The sequence below is a fragment of the Salmo salar genome, chromosome ssa03 (assembly GCF_905237065.1).
Source record: "Salmo salar chromosome ssa03, Ssal_v3.1, whole genome shotgun sequence".
NCBI lineage: Eukaryota > Metazoa > Chordata > Actinopteri > Salmoniformes > Salmonidae > Salmo > Salmo salar.
Window position 1 is genome coordinate 51,959,348 of NC_059444.1, and position 20,339 is coordinate 51,979,686.

General features: G+C 46.7%; 1 protein-coding gene across 2 annotated transcripts in view; it reads right to left on the minus strand.

Moving 5' to 3' along the window:
- Nucleotides 1-1,136: 1,136 nt before the first annotated feature.
- mvp (major vault protein) overlaps nt 1,137-20,339 on the minus strand; it is a 28,322-nt gene continuing 9,119 nt past the window's right edge. The window contains exons 5-17 of one of the 2 annotated variants that reach the window (XM_045714914.1): nt 14,575-14,706; nt 14,340-14,434; nt 13,499-13,735; nt 13,181-13,306; nt 12,705-12,908; nt 5,212-5,447; nt 4,771-4,968; nt 4,460-4,604; nt 4,058-4,269; nt 3,216-3,332; nt 2,721-2,847; nt 2,177-2,365; nt 1,137-1,830 (exon numbers count right to left, since the gene is read on the minus strand). In XM_045714914.1, the coding sequence (XP_045570870.1) occupies nt 1,708-1,830; nt 2,177-2,365; nt 2,721-2,847; nt 3,216-3,332; nt 4,058-4,269; nt 4,460-4,604; nt 4,771-4,968; nt 5,212-5,447; nt 12,705-12,908; nt 13,181-13,306; nt 13,499-13,735; nt 14,340-14,434; nt 14,575-14,706 (2,141 nt within the window). In that variant the 3' untranslated portion in view covers nt 1,137-1,707. Of the gene's footprint in view, nt 1,831-2,176; nt 2,366-2,720; nt 2,848-3,215; nt 3,333-4,057; nt 4,270-4,459; nt 4,605-4,770; nt 4,969-5,211; nt 5,448-12,704; nt 12,912-13,180; nt 13,307-13,498; nt 13,736-14,339; nt 14,435-14,574; nt 14,707-20,339 lie in introns of both variants that reach the window. The other variant, XM_014192352.2, reaches the window with a different exon arrangement.

Consider the following 20,339-nt stretch of genomic DNA (forward strand, 5'->3'; position numbering starts at 1 on the left):
TTGTGGAGAGGGAGGGGGAGGCTGGGAAGGGGAGGCAGGAAACTCCTGTGCCCGGAGGCGGGTAGAGAGGAGGGGTGAGAGGGAGAAGTCGACGCAGCACATGCAATAGGATGGTTTCGCTCGCTTATCTCTCTTGCCCTGCTTTCCTTTCTTTTTTTCTCTCAGGCTCTATTTCGCTGATGGGGCAAATAGTTTACCAACGCGCCACTTGCGCCGTCCACATACCAATTTAGCTAGTCATACCCCCTCCAGCGTTCCTTTGTGGCTGGTGCACTGACCGACTAATGTTAGCCTATATTTATTAATATAATCATGTGGTCAATATTGTTGACAGTATTCACCAGCAATTGAAAATACAGTGCATGCTTGGCTATTATTTGGTCATGTCTGGCCCAACTTTGCTCATCGCACCTGAAGTGGAGATATACAGTACCAGCCAGGCCGAGCCATGAGGGATACTTTAGTGTTGTATGCTAGCGACGTCCTGTGGACAGAAATTGTACACACAGCCTAAACATAAAAAATACAATAGAGTTACACAAGGGACCTCCCTCCTGTATGTTTATTTTAATGTTGTTTAACCTTTAACCCGGCAAGTCGGTTAAGAACAAATTGTTATTTACAATGACGGCCTACCACGGCCAAACCCTCCTCTAACCCGGGAGACGCTGGGCCAATTGTGCGCAACCCTATGGGACTCCCGTTCATTGCCGAACCAGGGTCTGTAGTGACGCCTCTAACACTGTGATGCAGTGCCTTAGACCGATGCGCCACTCGGGAGTGTAGGCCATGTTATAGTGGGTCTGTTTGCTCTTTGGACAAACAAAACATTTGATCACGTTACCAGCTAACGTTATCTTCAACTGAACCACATTTTGTTGTACGTATTTTACATGGTCAAATATGCATTGGGATTGTCGAAAAATAGGCTATGAAGTTGAGGGGGGAAAAAAGGCTGTGCTAAAATATCCAGTGGTCTTCTAATAAAAACGTAATCAGTATCAAATCATTGATTAAAGGTGCAATCAGTAAGATTTGTAATGTTGTCCAATGGTCATTTCAATTAATGATATGATACAATTTGAGAGTCAATAGATTTTTCAAGCTCTGTAATAAATAAGTCAGGCCAGAGCATGTAGCTTATTGTTGTTTTTATTAGTTACTACTGAGTAAGCTAAACACACAAACTGTAGATTAAGAGTTTGATGCATGGTGGTAATTGCAAAAATATGATTTATTCAAATAGATTGAGACACATTATCCATTGTGTGTATAGACAGAACATGGATACAAACGGAAGAATTGGCACTTATTAATGTTTTGGGGAAAATTCACGCTTTCATTTCTTTGATAAATGGACCAACAAATGAATGAAAGAAATTTGCATAGAACTCAAACAAGGAAAGATTCAGCATTCTGGTTAGTAGAGATATGCAACACATGAGTTGGACAGCACTTTATAGGGCATCAAAGACACCAAACAGATGAGTAAAACATTATTTTTTTTAAAAGGCATGTAAACCAAGGGAATGTTCACTCGGACGTCTTTAGTCAGACACACAGTGATGTGTACACACACACGTCATCCATATCATATCCTTAAAATGGTCAGTTACTACATCTGGATAAACAACCAGAAATCCTACATCTGTAGGGGATGTTTTCAGACTGGACATTCCCCTCCCTTTTCCTATTCTCTTCCTCCTCTCACTGGCCCGGGCTCTGAGATAGAGCTCCCAGAAGGCCGTTGGCCGTGCTGAAGAGGTTGATGGGAGAAGAGCCGTCTGTGATCAGGGTGGACTTCAAACCCAGAGACTGGAGCAGCTTGACCTGGGGGAGGGTAGGGAAGGACAGAAAGTCGAGAGAGATGATACATTTAATATGATAATTGTTCCTTTCCGTTATAACTGATTGAATAAGATCCCGTGTTCCAGTTCCAATATCTTATACATCCTGATAACGTCTTGTCACGCTAATATAGCTCATTTATTTAAATTGAGATTGGGTGGGAGAAAGACAGACCTGCTCTGTGAAACGTTACAGTAAAGTAAAACATTACAGAACGATTCTGACCTGAGCAAGAGCTTAAGGATTCTCCAGGTGCCATTTTTATTCAGACAAAATGGATTGTGTAGCACCAATATGACGGTGTTACGGTATGTCAGGAGTTATATACCTGTAGCTCGGGGCCGGCTCTGGCCATCTCCTGCAGGGTGTTGGCGCCGATGCTGTCCACCAGCTGTTTAAAGCGTTTGCTCTCTATCTCAGCCAGCTTCTGCCGTTTCTCCACTTCCAAACGATCCATCTCTGACTTATAGTTTAGCTCTTGCTCCCTCGCCTTGGACATACGGTTCAGCTCGCCCTCCTGCACACACAATTACAGGTCAGCTACACATAGTATGTGAACCTTTCAGCATTACACAATGTAGAACACATTCACACACACACACACACACACACACACGGTTAGAGCGTTGGACTAGTAACCGAAAGGTTGCAAGTTCAAATCCCTGAGCTGACAAGGTACAAATCTGTCGTTCTGCCCCTGAACAGGCAGTTAACCCACTGTTCCTAGGCCGTCATTGAAAATAAGAAGTAGTTCTTAACTGACTTGCCTAGTTAAATAAAGGTAAAAAATAAACACAGGTCAGCAATTACAGGTGAACTACTGGTTGTTTCAGAATTACACAATGTAGAACACATTGCAAGAGGATACGTACAGCCTCAATCCTCTGGGCCTCAGCCTTCAGTTTAGCCTCATTGACTGCTGCCTCTCCCTGGATACGGGCTGCCTCTGCTCTGGCCTGGGCCTCTGCCTTGGCTGCCCCTGTACTCTCCACCGCTGCACTGCAACACACAACGACACACTGTTAGCTGGTTAAGGTTGGGAAAATTGATCCTAGAGCTGTACCTTGGGGAAACTTCTTCACCCCAGCGCCACATATCTAATCTCCGCATTCACACAACTCACAATAGCATTATGTTAGGATCTCTGATCTAAAAATCTTACCTCGGTACAACTTCACAGTCACACTACTAAGAACAGCATGATGCTAACGCTAGCCATGCTAATTCTAGTCTCTTGCCATAACATTTTACCCATCAGCGATGCTAACATGTGTTAGCGTTATGCTAATGCGATCCCACTGCCATTACGTTTACCCATAAGCGATGCTAACATTCGTTAGTGTTAGCGGCACAGCATTAATGGTCACCTGAGGGCCTCCAGCTCCAACAGCTCTTTCCTGGTCCTCTCTGCCTCCGCCTGGTCTGTGATCCTCTGCCTCTCCAGACGACCACGTGCCTCCTGCTCGAGACGCTCTGCCTCATGGCTGCAGGGAGGGAAGGGGAAAGAGAAGTTAACGCTTAACCCAACAGGCAAAAACAACCCAATCTGAAGATGAATAGTGTGGGTCTGTCTGGTGGCAGGTAGCCTAGCAATTGAGTGGGTTGGCCAGTAATCAAAAGGTCACTAGTTCAAATCCCTTAGCCGAACTAGGTGAAAAATCTGTCAATGTGCCCTTAAGCAAGGCACTTAACCCTAATTGCTCCTGTAAGTGTGTGTGTGTGCACATGCATGTTTGTCAATGACATATGGACAAAGCCATCGATCACGTGACACCATTCATTCCTATGTGAAGGCGCATTGAAGCCAAATGAAGTCTTAAGATGGCGTCTCATGGAGACATAACATGTGCAACTCCAAGAAGTGAGTTGCAGGCTAGCTCAGTGGTGCCAACTCCGGTAAAATAACTAAAGTTGAAGGCAGACAGGTGTACTGCAGGCTGCCATTAGCAAACAAATTATTCTTATAACTTCTGTAATGAGATTTTAAAATAAAATCGCTTCAAGTAAATATATCTAGTGTATTAGAAATCATGATTGTCTTCAAATTTTGTATACAAAGATAGACATTTTTCCATTCACTATAATGGGGGGGATCCTGTTTTATGCTAACAATCCCTGCAGTACCACAGTCGGCCTTGAACTTCGATGGCTTCAGAGGGGGAAATCTCCCCCCCCCCCCCCGTGTATGCGCGCGCGTCTTGTGTCTTACCGTGCGGCAGCCTCCTGGGAGTTGGTGGTGATCTCGATGGCCAGCTGGACACTCTTCTGCAGGGAGTCTCTGGTCCTCTGGTCCACCGGCTCCACTGACTGGATGTCAACACTGCTGATGACCAGACTGTTCTGGTGGAAGCGCAGGCTTGGACGCACTGCCAGCTTGTCGTCAAAGCCAAACACAGAGGAGCAGATGATCCGGTTGGAGTTCTGTAGAGTGGAGGGGGTTAAAGAAGAGGTTAAAGCATGGGGTGTTATTGTTGTCTTTGGATCAATTGGCTTACGTTTTCCATAGGCCTACCTAAACTACAATAGCTAAGGGCTGGAGGCCATGTAGAATTAAAAAGTGTGTTGAAAAGGCAGAACAGTGCAGATTTAGATGACTGAGGTGTGGAAGGACCTTGTGAAAGTCGTCAAACTGCACGGAGGCGACGGCTCCTCTGACGCGGGAGGCGATGGCTTTACAGGCATCCCCCACAAAGTCTGGCACCGAGAACAGAGCCGCAGCCTGGGACGGGTCCGCAGGAGACTTCAGGTCAAAGTGCCTGAGAGAGAGAGAGAGAGAGAGAGCGAGAGATATGAAATACATCAGCTGGCCTACAGACTAGACTAGGGAGACAGAGAGACAGACCAAATCGCAGAGGATTCTCAAGCACACACACACATACGCCCCTCCCTCCCTCCTTCCCTCCCCCCACCAACAAACCCTACCAGTTGTAGCTGAGCTGCAGCTGCAGGCGTGCGTGGTCGGCCGTCTCTATGGTGATGATGTCAGTGAAGAAGTCCGGCCCAAGCAGCAGACACACGGCCTTGATGACATTGGTCCTCTTGGGCTTGTCCCCCGACAGGGAAAGCACTGTGAACTGCTCATCAGGCCCCAATATTACCATCTCTGGCCCAAACACCACCCTGAGAGAGGGGAGGGAGGGAGGGAGGAGAGAGGGCAAGAAAGGAGAAGGGATGGGAAGAGAGAGGGAGGGAGGGCGAAAGGGAAAAGTTAACACTAGGGGCCCAATGTTGCTCTGGTTAAAAGTAGTGCACTATATAAGGAATAGGGTGCCATTTGGAAAGCAGACTAGTTTTATGGGTTGTTTCTGGACAGGTCCAGTGTCATTGTCCCTCCACGTCTGTCTGCCTTTCAGCCATGTTTACCTGGCCTTCTTCTCCCTGTAGTCATAGACCTGCACAGCAGCGTTGTGGGGAACCCTGTAGGACACCACCTTGGTCTTGTCCCGGTCCTTCATCTCCACTTCCTTTCTGCGGTCAGAGCGGTCAGCCAGGGGGTCCTTTGTGGAGGTCAGGAGGGTCTCAACATTCTGAGGCAGATTCTTCACCCACAGCTCCTCGTCCTGCGTCAGCATGTAAGTGTGGCCAATCACAGCACGGACCTAGAGCCAGGCAGCCAATGGGGGAGAGGGATGGTGAGAGGTGGGTGGGGATTTAAGGTTGTTAAATAAACAGGCGAATGGATTCCCTGGATCATTTGAATCAGGTGTTTTAGTGTATGTCCCAAATGGCCCCCCTACAGTATGTGGTGCACTACTTTTGACCAGAGTCCTGTGGGCCCTGGTAAATCGTGCAATGGAGCTGGTGCAATCACACTTTTTTTTTACCAGAAAAGTATCCATGTCATTTTCAATGATTATTAATGTTTTTTAGCTAGCCTATATTAAAATACAGGTCTGTTTTATATAATAATTAAAGCTGCAATATGTAGCTTTTTGGGCGACCTGGCAAAAGTGGGAGTTATAGATAGATCGGTCATTCTCATTGAAAGCAAGTCTAAGAAGCGGTAGATCGGTCATTCTCATTGAAAGCAAGTCTAAGAAGCGGTAGATCGGTCATTCTCATTGAAAGCAAGTCTAAGAAGCGGTAGATCTGTTCTGTGTGCTATTTCTACGCTTCCTGTTAAGTTTCATTTTTGCATCTTTGACTTTCGGTTTTGTGAAACAGCTTCTAAAAGAGAAAAATAAAATATTTTTGGTAACGGAAAAGATATTTCAGTGGTTTAGATGGTACAATAATGCTTGTTTTGCCAAACAAAAATTAGGAGACCTATTAGAATTTTAGCAACCAGGAAACAGTGGAGCGATTTCTACATATTGCACCTTTAACAGATTGCATTTTGCACACGCTCCACGTCACCTCAAGATTAATGTTTTGGTTCAGTGCCGTTAGAAAGCAATAGTTGTACCACTGGTGTTTACAATTAAAAAAGGCACCTGCAAAATAAAATGATGTATCCATTTCGTTGTGCCGTTACAAATGTATCATTGTTTCATGTCCGATGCACTCTGTTGTTACATATCAATTGAGAGGTGTCCACCAGTTCATGTTGCCTGTAAGAACCACGGTGAGCACAGGCATGTCTGATTAGGCGTCGCTGGCTTTCTCATCCAATGGGTTTTGAGAAGGAGAGAGGACGCAAGGCGTATGCAATTGAGATTCTCCCACTGACTCAAAGTAACCTTCCACCAGCCGAAAAAAGACTGCACCTTTGCAGAAAACTGCATGTCCGGTGGCTCGCAATGAGCAGTTTGCAAGAAGATACTGAGAAATAATCAGTAAGCCTAATATTACATGATTAAATCTGAAATCATTTATCCAAGCTGTTTAGAGGCATTTAACACCATTCTGCATTTGCACCATATATTTTCCCAACATTAAAATCAGTTAAAATGTTTCATTCAGTTACAAAAGTAACAGTCCTGACTGAGCCCCATATGCGAGCGGACAGCAGCCGCTTCGCAGTTATGTGGCCAAGCTGTCTGTACGGGCAAAATGGAAAAAGCACAGGATATTTGTAGCTCGATGAAACAGTTCTGCTTTGCTTTGTAAGTAATAATCATCCAAATAAACAATTTCTACCCTCATTGCATCAAATACACTACATGACCAAAAGTCTGGACACCTGCTAGTTGAACATTTCATTGCAAAATCATGGGCATTAATATGGAGTTGGTCCCCCTTTTGCTGCTATAACAGCCTCCACTCTTCTGGGAAGGCTTTCCACTAGATGTTGAAACATTGCTGCGGGGACTTGCTTCCATTCAGCCACGAGCATTATTGAGGTCAGGCAATTAGGCCTGGCTCGCAGTCGTCGTTCCTATTTATCCCAAAGGTGTTCGGTGGATTTGAGGTCAGTCAAGTTCTTCCACACCAATCTCGACAAACCATTTAAGTACGGACCTCGCTTTGTGCACGGGGCATTGTCATGCTGAAACAGGAAAGGGCCTTCCCCAAACTGTTGCCACAAAGTTGGAAGCCCAGAATCATCTAGAATGAGATTGTATGCGGTGGCATTGTTCTATTTTATTCTGTTAAATTACTATAAAATAGGTGCATCTTGACTGTGATAAGGGCTCGGGAAATAAGAGCATCTTGTCTGCTAAATTAACAAAAAAGGCTATGCCATTGAACAGCCACAGGCTTCTACAAGCAAGCGCAACTGCTGAGGCTAATGCCTTTTGAAGATTGTGTTCCATAATATAACCAGTTGATATATTACGGTTTCAATAAATTCATCTTAAAATGGCCGTTTTTAAAATTGTAATTGACTGAATACTGTATATGGGGCAATTTAGCCGTTAGGATTGGTTATCTGTAATGTTAAGATAAATTAGCCATTGTTGCGCACTGTTGGCATATAGATATATGCACACTTTCTTTTCTTCTGGCCTTGTTTAAAAATAAATTCAAATAATTTGAGTACTCGAGATCAATATAATTTCTTGTGGCAGAACCTAATAAATAGTTGTATTTTGTTCATATGGATTCCCCTTTTGAAGAACAGTGTGGAATTGCAGGAAATGGTTTAAAACAAAAATATATGTTTTTAAAGTGTTTGACGGTCAGGTGCACAAGCACTATAGAGAATCAGCCAGGTCACACCAGATCCACTGCAGTATTAGACATTTGTCCAGGGGCCTCATTTATAATCATTGCTTAAAAATGTCACAAAATTTCTGCGTGTGCCATTTCTGAAAAAAAAAATATATATATTTTTAATTTGTTAATTGGCGCACATACAAAAATGTTGTACTTGGCGTACACCATACTATAAATATGCATGTTTCTCGTTATAAAACTCTGTGTGCGTGAACAAGCATTAAAACTCAGCCTGGAAAACGCCCTCCGTTTAACCTTTGATGTTGAAAATAACGCCCGTTATTTACAGTATAAATTGGAATTAAGCCATGGCAGTTTCTAAAAGAGCAATGGCAACTAGGATCACATTTCTGTAGCGGTGTGGGCAAAATGCTTTGCAGACTTTTTCAAATTAAACATGCATGCGGCCTATGGCGAGTGCCTGTCTGTGCATTCAGCAAGATTGATTGTATATTCGAAACAATTTAAAAGTACGCTAAACGCAAAAGACTTGATGACCAATAAATGATTATGTTTCTAGGTCCTGCCATGGAATAGGCTCTGAGATTAATAGGAAACGATGCCGTGGTCATATCGCACAGCAATAGCCTATCCATAGGCCTACTGTCAAATATTTTACATAAGTTACCGGTATATTTACTGTGTTGGAAGAAAGTTAATATTTTGCAGTAATTTATATACAGTTAAAGTCGGAAATGTACATACACCTTAGCCAAATACATTTAAACTTAGTTTCACAATTCCTGACATTTAATCCTAGTAAAAATTCCCTGTTTTAGCTCAGTTAGGATCCCCACTTTATTTTAAGAATGTGAAATGTCAGAATAATAGTAGAGGGAATTATTTATTTCATATTTTATTTCTTTCATCACATTCCCAGTGGGTCAGAAGCTTATATACACTCAATTAGTATTTGGTAACATTCCCTATTAAATTGTTTAACTTGGGTCAATCATTTTGGGAAGGTATCCACAAGCTTCCTACAATAAGTTGGGTGAATTTTGGCCCATTCCTCCTGACAGAGCTGATGTAACGGAGTGAAGTTTGTAGGCCTCCTTGCTCGCACACGCTTTTTCAGTTCTGCCCACATATTTTCTATAGGATTGAGGTCAGGGCTTTGTGAAGTGCATCAGTCCCTCCTGCAGCAAAGCACCCCCACAACATGATGCTGCTACCCCCATGCTTCACGGTTGGGATGGTGTTCTTTGGCTCACAAGCCTCTCCCTTTTTCCTCCAAACATAACGATGGTCCTTAAGGCCAAACAGTTCCATTTTTGTTTCATCAGACCAGAAGACATTTCTCCAAAAAGTATCTTGTATCTTGGTCCCCATGTGCAGTTGCAAACCGTAGTCTGGCTTTTTTAATGTTGGTTTTGGAGCAGTTGCTTCTTCCTTGCTGAGCGGCCTTTCAGATTATGTCGATATAGGACTCGTTTTACTGTGGCTATAGATACTTTTCTACCGGTTTCCTCCAGCATCTTCACAAGGTCCTTTGCTGTTGTTCTGGGATTGATTTGCACTTTTCACACCAAAGTACGTTAATCTCTAGGAGACAGAACGCATCTTCTTCCTGAGCGGTATGACGGCTGTGTGGTCCCCTGTTGTTTATACTTGCGTACTATTGTTTGTACTGATGAACATGGTACCTTCAAGCATTTGTAAATTGCTCCCAAGGATGAACCAGACTTGGAGGTCTTACATTTTTTCTGAGGTCTTGGCTGATTTCGTTTGATTTTCCCATGATGCCAAGCAAAGAGTCACTGAGTTTGAAGGTAGGCCTTGAAATACATCCACAGGTACACCTGCAAATGACTCAAATTATGTCAATTAGCCCATCAGAAGCTTCTAAAGCCATGACATAATTTTCTGGAATTTTCCAAGCTGTTTAAAGGCACAGTCAACTTAGTGTATGTAAACTTCTGACCCACTGGAATTGTGATACAGTGAATTATAAGTGAAATAATCTGTCTGTAAACAATTGTTGGAAAAATGACTTGTGTCATGCACAAAGTAGATGTCCTAACCGACTTGCCAAAACTACAGTTTGTTAACAAGAAATTTGTGGAGTGGTTGAAAAACAAGTTTTAATGACTCCAACCTGAGTGTACAGTGGGGGAAAAAAGTATTTGATCCCCTGCTGATTTTGTACGTTTGCCCACTGATAAAGAAAGGATCAGTCTATAATTTTAATGGTAGGTTTATGTGAACAGTGAGAGATAGAATAACAACAAAAATATCCAGAAAAACGCATGTCAAAAATGATATAAATTGATTTGCATTTTAATGAGGGAAATAAGTATTTGACCCCCTCTCAATCAGAAAGATTTCTGGTTTCCAGGTGTCTTTTATACAGGTAACGAGCTGAGATTAGGAGCACACTCTTAAAGGGAGTGATCCTAACCGCAACGTGTTACCTGTATAAAAGACACCTGTCCACAGAAGCAATCAATCAATCAGATTCCAAACTCTCCACCATGGCCAAGACCAAAGAACTCTCCAAGGATGTTAGGGACAAGATTGTAGACCTACACAAGGCTGGAATGGGCTACAAGACCATCGCCAAGCAGCTTGGTGAGAAGGTGACAACATTTGGTGCGATTATTCGCAAATGGAAGAAACACAAAAGAACTGTCAATCTCCCTCGGTCTGGGGCTCCATGCAAGATCTCACCTCGTGGAGTTGCAATGATCATGAGAACGGTGAGGAATCAGCCCAGAACTACACGGGAGGATCTTGTCAATGATCTCAAGGCAGCTGGGGCCATAATCACCAAGAAAACAATTGGTAACACACTACGCCGTGAAGGACTGAAATCCTGCAGCGCCCACAAGGTCCCCCTGCTCAAGAATACATATACATGCCCGTCTGAAGTTTGCCAATGAACATCTGAATGATTCAGAGGACAACTGGTGAGTGTTGTGGTCAGATGAGACCAAAATGGAGCTCTTGGCATCAACTCAACTCGCCGTGTTTGGAGGAGGAGAAATGCTGCCTATGACCCCAAGAACACCATCTCCACCGTCAAACATGGAGGTGGAAACATTATGCTTTGGGGGTGTTTTTCTGCTAAGGGGACAGGACAACTTCACCGCATCAAAGGGACGAGTTGCCAAACGTCAGCCTCGAAACCTTAATGAGTTGAAAAATATCTGCAAAGAGGAGTGGGACAAAATCCCTCCTGAGATGTTTGCAAACCTGGTGGCCAACTACAAGAAACGTCTGACCTCTGTGATTGCCAACAAGGGTTTTGCCACCAAGTACTAAGTCATGTTTTGCAAAGGGGTCAAATACTTATTTCCCTCATTAAAATGCAAATCATTTTATAACATTTTTGACATGCGTTTTTCTGGATTTTTTGCTGTTATTCTGTCTCTCACAGTTCAAATAAACCTACCATTAAAATTATAGACTGATCATTTCTTTGTAAGTGGGCAAACATACTAAATCAGCAGGGGATCAAATACTTTTTTCCCCCACTGTATGTAAACGTCCCACTTAAACTGTAGGTTGGCATTTGAGTTGTACTGGAAGCAGCTCTGCAGAATGGTCACTAGCTGGCAAAGCCAGTCATAAAATATGATTTTAAACCCAACTCTAACCTTAACCACACTGCTAACCCCAATACCTTAAATGAAAGACCAAAAAGTACATTTTTGTTTTAATGAATTTGAACAATAGTCCATTTTGACTATGCAGCTGACCCATCTAGCGTAAACTACTCAGTTCTGTTTCCATGGCCAGACTCATTACAAAATGTCAACCTGCGTAATTTACGCTGTATCTGGCAAAGGACGGTGTCAAAATTGTTGTGGACCTGTCAGCAGAACGTTTGAATTCAACAATGTTTTGCATCGACTTTTCCCCCCAACCTAAACATGGACTGCCCGCGAATTCTGAAACAGTGTCTACGCCTGGCTACTAAAACAAAAATGCAATTACAGAAGCATACAGTAGGCCTACTTCAATGTAAAAGATAAACGGTTTACCTGTATATTATAAACCGTGGTGCCTATGGGATTGCAAAACTTGATATACATATAGGCTATATCTAATTTACTAGGTCCAATTAAGTGAGAGATGCGCATGGTAATTTGTTGTATGGCTAAGTCGGGAATATGAACTCAGCACGGCCAGAAAAGATGAGTAATTTATTCTGCAATGGTTATGAAGATAAAATAAAATGATTTCTAGTTTTTAATTATTTTAGATTTACTAACGGCAAATGGCTGAATTCTTGTTTGTGCTTTCCTGCTTTTAATTTTCATCATATTCCACATTTGCACAAAATAGCCTACACACTTGCAATACAATATTGCAACCACTAGCAGATGTGCATACGCATGGTCTAACGTTTGCGGGGAGGTGAGCACAGTCTCACATCAAGATTTTTGAAATATAAAATGCCAACTTTTGCGTGAAAATTGGAGCACGCACATGTCGTGGTGTATTTTCTACTTACACACAGTTTATAAATGAGGCCCCTGGTCCCCAAGACATGGAGGGATACTGTCCACTAGGGGCAATGTGAGCAACGGCTCTGAAGATGGTCGGTTTAATCCCAGTGCTAGGCACATCTCAAACCTTAACCATTACCTTAACCAGTCGGAATTAATGTGAAGAAAAAAAAACGTACTGTCATGTTCAGTTTAACCCTATCCCAAACCTTATCAGGCAAAATTATTGCCTAAACTTAACGGTCAAGTTGCCATTTGGGACGTGGCCCCTGTCTTCAAACATTCCGCTGGGTAAAAACTCACCTTTCCTGTTTTGACGTCTCGGACATAGATCCCTTCATTCTCGTCCAATGGGATGGCCTGTCGCCGTAGCATCACCTCCACGGCAACCGGGGGGACGTACACAATTGGTCCGCGTAGCATCCAGCGATCACCGGGGCGACGTTGGACTCCACCCCTCCGGGAGAGCTTGGCCCTCTCCTCCTCCCCCTCATCCTCCTCTTCCTCCTGCTAGCAGAGAGGAGAGGAGAGAGAGAGAGAAGGGACAGAGAGATAAGGAGAGGGAGGGAAAGTGAGAGAGAGAAGGGACAGAGAGATAAGGAGAGGGAGGGAAAGTGAGAGAGAGAAAGAGTGAGACAGTGTGAAAGGACCGAATGTACATTGAATGGATTGTGTACCAGCCAAACCAGACAGTCCTGTTTAGGATCGTCGTTGTATTTGACTAAGGTCCATTTGTTTCCCCTCCCATCTGCATTTAAATTATTCCACCCTTACCTCACCTCCTGTGTATCATTGAAGGCCTCTACGGCCCTCAGCACCAGGCCCTCCTCCTCAGAGAGAATATAGACGTCCTGGATGCCCTCCTCTAAGTGCTCCCCGGGCTGCAGGAAGAACGAACGCTCACCCTGGGAGGAGGAGGAGAGAGAGCAGTGTTAAATTAAAGCTCATTGGGGAAGTGACTAAAAGCTACAAAGGCAAATTAATGAACAAACAGAAGTCACTGAACTTCCTCACCAGTGTGTAAAACGCCAACGAGTGACTAAACAAACAATTGACCAAACAAAGGAGTGAAAGACAGAGCTCTCTTTCAGACTCACCTTGACCACCCTCTTCTGACCCAGCTGTGGTTTACCGTCTGGTCCCACCGGGTCCAGGATCACACAGTACTGACGTCTGCTCAGCGTGGTCACATTGACCCCTCCCACCACTTCCTCGGCAACAGACGGGATGTGTGCCTCCCGCTCCGCCATGGTAACGAGCCACTCTTCCCCAGTGCGCCGGTCCCGCCCCCCGGCGTCACGGAATGGCCGTATTGCTCGCACATGCAGTGCTTTCTGAGAGTGAAAAAAAACATGAATTCATTTAGGCAGGTCCTAAGAAACATCATAAGACTAATAAAATGTATTTTCAAAAGAATAGAAGAGCATATTGAGTTTAAATTAGGCCTTTGTTACAGGTCAGTGCATTTTTTATCCACATTTCAGCCCTTTCCTAACCTCACTCACCCTCGTTAGGGAGAAGGCATAGGATCTTATCTTCATCATGATACCGATAGAAAATAATACCAATCCTATTTTCAAAAGCATGCGAGTGTCATTCATATTTCACAACCTCCGCGGGTTTTTGGAGTTGGCTATACGCAAGCAAAATAATAGGCCTACTCTTGATTTAGGCTACATTATTGCATGCTCAGTGGCGACCCGTCATTCAGGGCTGCCCCACCCGTTTTGAGCCCCACATTTTGTCATTAATGCAAGATATATAGGAGAGAGAAGGAAGGTGGGAGAGAGTAAAGGAGGGAGGGAGTAAAGGAGGGAGGGGAGGGAAAGATAAAGGGAGAGAGAAGCGAGGGCGTAAGTGATAGGTAAAGTGTAAGAGAGAAGGAGGGAGGTGGGGAGTTCTGGATAAAGTGAGGGCGAGAGAGGAGAGAGGTGTTACCTTGTCGGTGAGGATGAAAGCGTTGATGATGTCGAGGACCTCCTCATGAGCCCCTGGTAGATACGCCCCCACCTTTCTCACCTGCCACTCCTCACCTGGACACACGCATACAGGGAATCACTCAGCTAGGTAGGTGTGTGCGCACGTCTGTGTATGATAGCGATACAACATCTGCTACTTGTGTACATACATTAAATGTACAATAAAAAAATAAAATACAGTACAAGTGTCTCACCAGTGACCCTGCGGACTCCGCTCCTGTCCACTCCCTCCTTGCGCGCTCGGAGGCGAATGGCCTGGTTCTCTCTGATCACCGTGGCCTTGATGGTTTCCAGCACCGCCACCTCCTTCCTGGGGATGTACGTCCCTATGGGGAGGGAAGAGGTTAGGGGTCAGGGGTTAAAAAAAAGCATTATTAGGCAACCAGTGTCACGACTTCCACCAAAGTCGGTTCCTCTCCTTGTTCGGGCGGCGTTCGGCAGTCGACGTCACCGGTCTTCTAGCCATCGCCGATCCACCTTTAATTTTCCATTTGTTTTGTCTTGTTCTCCCACACACCTGGTTTACATTCCCTCATTACTTGTCGTGTATATAACCCTCTGTTCTCCCCCATGTCTGTGTGTGGAATTGTTTGTTGTTAAATGATTGTGCACTTCTGACTGGTTCGCGACGGGTTCTTTGTACCCATATTTTGTTGTTCTGGATGCCGTTGGTCTTGCATATTAAACTGCTCCAGTTATTTCCCAGTTCTGCTCTCCTGCGTCTGACTTCCCTGCAACCAGTCACACCCCTCTTACAGAATTCCACACCTGAATATGGAGTGAGCAGGAGCAAGTGCCCCTGGTATAGGGTGTCGAGGAGCGCATCCGGGAGCACGCGGCGATGCTCCACCATCTCTGCGCCGCAATGGACCGCTGGGAGAGACAGGGAGTTCCTCTAGTGCCTCCACCAGCACAACCGGGGTCTCCACTACTCACCCCCCTGCACCCGGTCCCAGTGGGATTCGTCTCGCCCTTCCCCGGGAGTACTGTGGGACAGCTGCATGTTGCCAGGGTTTCCTGTTGCAGCTGGATCTTTACCTGGCAACCGTCAACCCGGCTCCTTCGGGCCGTGAGAGGGTGTCCACCCTGGTCTCGTGTCTCTCGGGGAAAACCCTGGAGTGGGCCAACCCCGTGTGGGGAGAAGGCGATGCGGCGCTGGACCATTTAGAGGATTTCACTCGCCACTTCCGGGCAGTCTTCGAAACATGTCTCCGATTCCCTGCGTCAGGGGTTCATTTGGTCCTCTACTTCACCCGCCTCCTTGAGTTTCTTTTTTGTGAAGAAAAAGGAGGGAGGTCTGCGCCCGTGTATTGACTTCGAGGCCTAAACCAGATCACTGTGAGATACAGTTACCCGCTACCTCTCATAGCCACAGCGATTGAGTCAATGCACGGGGCGCACTTCTTCACCAAACTAGATCTCAGGAGCGCTTACAACCTGGTGCGTATCCGGGATGGAGACGAGTGGAAGACGACGTTCAGTACTACTCAGGGCATTATGAGAACCTCGTCATGCCGTACGGGTTGATGAATGCTCCATCAGTCTTCCAAGCCTTTGTAGACAAGATTTTTAGGGACCTGCACGGCCAGGGTGTAGTGGTGTATATTGATGACATTCTGATTTACTCCGCTACACGCGCCGAGCATGTGTCCCTGGTGTGCAGGGCGCTTGGTCGACTGTTGGAGCATGACCTGTACGTCAAGGTTGAGAAATGCCTGTTCTTCCAGCAGTCCGTCTCCTTCCTAGGGTACCGCATTTCCACCTCAGGGGTGGAGATGAAGAGTGACCGCATTTCAGCCGTGTGTAATTGGCCGACTCCCACCACGGTAAAGGAGGTGCAGCGGTTTCTAGGGTTTGCCAATTACTACCAGAGGTTTAGCCGGGGTTTTGGTCAGGTAGCGGCTCCCATTACCGCACTGCTGAAGGGGGGCACGGTACGTTTGCAGTGGTCGGCTGAGGCGGACAGGGCTTTTGGTCACCTGAGGGCTCCGTTTACCTCGGCTCCCGTGCTGGCCCATCCGGATCCCTCTTTGGCGTTCATAGTGGAGGTGGACGTGTCTGAGGCTGGGATAGGAGCCGTGCTCTCTCAGCGCCCCGGTACGCCACCGAAGCTCCGCCCCTGTGCCTTCTTCGAGGAAGCTCAGCCCGGCGGAGTGAAACTATGACGTGGGGGACCGGGAGCTGTTGGTTGTCGTCAAGGCGTGGAGACATTGGCTTGAGGGAGCTAAACACTCTTTTCTCATCCGGACTGACCACCGCAATCTGGAGTACATCCGGGCAGCGAGGAGACTGAACCCTCGCCAGGCAAGGTGGGCCATGTTTTTCAACCGTTTTCTTTTCATCCTTTCTTACAGACCAGGTTCCCAGAACGTGAAGGCAGATGCACTGTCCCGGCTCTATGACACAGAGGAGCGACCCATGGATCCCATCCCCATACTCCCGGCCTCCTGCCTGTGAGGGAGGGAGCTGGACGCGGACATTGAGCAGGCATTAGGTGCAGAGCCCGCTCCCCTCCAGTGTCCCGCTGGGCATCTGTACGTTCCGTCTGCCGTCCGTGACCGGCTGATCTATTGGGCCCACACGTCACCCTCCTCTGGTCATCCAGGCATCGGTCGGACGGTGCGCTATCTGAGTGGGAAGTACTGGTGGCCCACTTTGGCTAAGGACGTGAGGGTTTATGTTTCCTCCTGCTCAGTATGCGCCCAGTGTAAGGCTCCTCGGCACCTGCCCAGAGGTAAGCTACACCCCTTGCCCGTTCCACAACGGCCTTGGTTGCACCTGTCGGTCGATTTCCTTACCGATCTTCCGCCCTCACAGGGTAACAAAATGATCCTGGTCGTTGTGGACAGTTTTTCCAAGTCCTGCCGTCTCCTCCCTCTGCCCGGACTCCCTACGGCCCTACAGACTGCGGAGGCCTTGTTTACACACGTCTTCCGGCACTACAGGGTGCCTGAGGATATAGTGTCTGATCGGGGTCCCTAGTTCACTTCGAGGGTCTGGAGGGCGTTCATGGAACGTCTGGGGTCTCGATCAGCCTTACCTCGGGTTTTCACCCGAGAGTAACAGGCAGGTGGAGAGAGTTAACCAGGATGTGGGTAGGTTTCTGCGGTCTTATTGCCAGGACTGGCCGGGGGAGTGGGCAGCGTTCGTGCCCTGGGCAGAGATGGCCCAGAACTCGCGTGGCCACTCCTCCACTAACCTTTCTCCCTTCCAGTGCGTACTGGGGTATCAGCCGGTTCTGGCTCCTCGGCAATTAGAGTCAGACCGAGGCTCCTGCGGTGGACGACTGGTTTCGGCGCGCGGAGGAGACATGGGACGCCGCCCATGTTCACCTTCAGCGCGCCGTGCTGCGGCAGAAAGCCAGCGCAGACCGTCACCGCAGTGAGGCCCCGGTGTTCGCACCGGGTCTGGCTCTCGACCCGAAACCTGCCCCTCAGCCTGCCCTGCCGGAAGCTGGGTCCGCGGTTTGTGGGGCCGTTTAAAGTCCTGAGGAGACTGAACGAGGTGTGTTACAGGTTACAGCTCCCCCCCCAATTACCTTATTAACCTCTTCGCTATAGGGGGCAGTATTTTCACGGCCGGATAAAAAACGTACCCAATATAAACAGGTTACTACTCTGGCTCAGAAACTAGAATATGCACATTATTAGTAGATTTGGATAGAAAACACTCTGGAGTTTCTAAAACTGTTTGAATGGTGTCTGTGAGTATAACAGAACTCATATGGCAGCCAAAAACCTGAGAAAATTCCAAGCAGGAAGTGGCCTGTCAGAATGTGTTCTTCTTTTGGTTCTCTATCTAAACTACAGTATCTGTGCTGTTACGTAGCACTTTCTAAGGCTTCCATTGTCTCTCTAAAGCCTTCAGAAAGTGGATTGAGGCGTCTCCTGTCTCTGGGCAGAGTTTTGTAGCTCAGTTTGTCAGTGGTCTGCCTGGTGACTAAGAGATTGGATATGCGCATTCACAAGACCACGCTGTTTTTTCTTTTCCTCTTTGAATGAATACACTATTGTCCGGTTGGAATATTAAATCGCTATTTTACGAGAAAAATACCATAAAAATGTATTTTAAACAGCGTTTGACAGGCTTCTAAGTACGGTAAAGGAACATTTAGATTTTTTTGTCTCGAAGGTATTTGGAAATAACTATGGATTATTTGGAACAAAAACATTTCTTGTTGAAGTAGCAGTCCTGGGAGTGCATTCTGACGAATTTTTCTTATAGTAAATCTGAGTTTAGTGAGCCCTGAACTTGGCGGGTGTCAAAATAGCTAGCCGTGATGGCTGAGCTATGTACTCAGAATATTGCAAAATGTGCTTTCGCCGAAAAGCCATTTTAAAATCTGACATAGCGATTGCATAAAGGAGTTCTGTATCTATAATTCTTAAAATAATTATGTATTTTGTCAACGTTTATGATGAGTAATTTAGTAAATTCACAGGAAGTTTTAGGTGGGAATGCATGTTCTGAACATCACATGCTAATGTAAAAAGCTGTTTTTTGATATAAATATGAACTTGATTGAACAAAACATGCATGTTAAACTGCTCCAGTTATTTCCCAGTTCTGCTCTCCTGCGTCTGACTTCCCTGCAACCAGTCACACCCCTCTTACAGAATTCCACACCTGAATATGGAGTGAGCAGGAGCAAGTGCCCCTGGTATAGGGTGTCGAGGAGCGCATCCGGGAGCACGCGGCGATGCTCCACCATCTCTGCGCCGCAATGGACCGCTGGGAGAGACAGGGAGTTCCTCTAGTGCCTCCACCAGCACAACCGGGGTCTCCACTACTCACCCCCCTGCACCCGGTCCCAGTGGGATTCGTCTCGCCCTTCCCCGGGAGTACTGTGGGACAGCTGCATGTTGCCAGGGTTTCCTGTTGCAGCTGGATCTTTACCTGGCAACCGTCAACCCGGCTCCTTCGGGCCGTGAGAGGGTGTCCACCCTGGTCTCGTGTCTCTCGGGGAAAACCCTGGAGTGGGCCAACCCCGTGTGGGGAGAAGGCGATGCGGCGCTGGACCATTTAGAGGATTTCACTCGCCACTTCCGGGCAGTCTTCGAAACATGTCTCCGATTCCCTGCGTCAGGGGTTCATTTGGTCCTCTACTTCACCCGCCTCCTTGAGTTTCTTTTTTGTGAAGAAAAAGGAGGGAGGTCTGCGCCCGTGTATTGACTTCGAGGCCTAAACCAGATCACTGTGAGATACAGTTACCCGCTACCTCTCATAGCCACAGCGATTGAGTCAATGCACGGGGCGCACTTCTTCACCAAACTAGATCTCAGGAGCGCTTACAACCTGGTGCGTATCCGGGATGGAGACGAGTGGAAGACGACGTTCAGTACTACTCAGGGCATTATGAGAACCTCGTCATGCCGTACGGGTTGATGAATGCTCCATCAGTCTTCCAAGCCTTTGTAGACAAGATTTTTAGGGACCTGCACGGCCAGGGTGTAGTGGTGTATATTGATGACATTCTGATTTACTCCGCTACACGCGCCGAGCATGTGTCCCTGGTGTGCAGGGCGCTTGGTCGACTGTTGGAGCATGACCTGTACGTCAAGGTTGAGAAATGCCTGTTCTTCCAGCAGTCCGTCTCCTTCCTAGGGTACCGCATTTCCACCTCAGGGGTGGAGATGAAGAGTGACCGCATTTCAGCCGTGTGTAATTGGCCGACTCCCACCACGGTAAAGGAGGTGCAGCGGTTTCTAGGGTTTGCCAATTACTACCAGAGGTTTAGCCGGGGTTTTGGTCAGGTAGCGGCTCCCATTACCGCACTGCTGAAGGGGGGCACGGTACGTTTGCAGTGGTCGGCTGAGGCGGACAGGGCTTTTGGTCACCTGAGGGCTCCGTTTACCTCGGCTCCCGTGCTGGCCCATCCGGATCCCTCTTTGGCGTTCATAGTGGAGGTGGACGTGTCTGAGGCTGGGATAGGAGCCGTGCTCTCTCAGCGCCCCGGTAC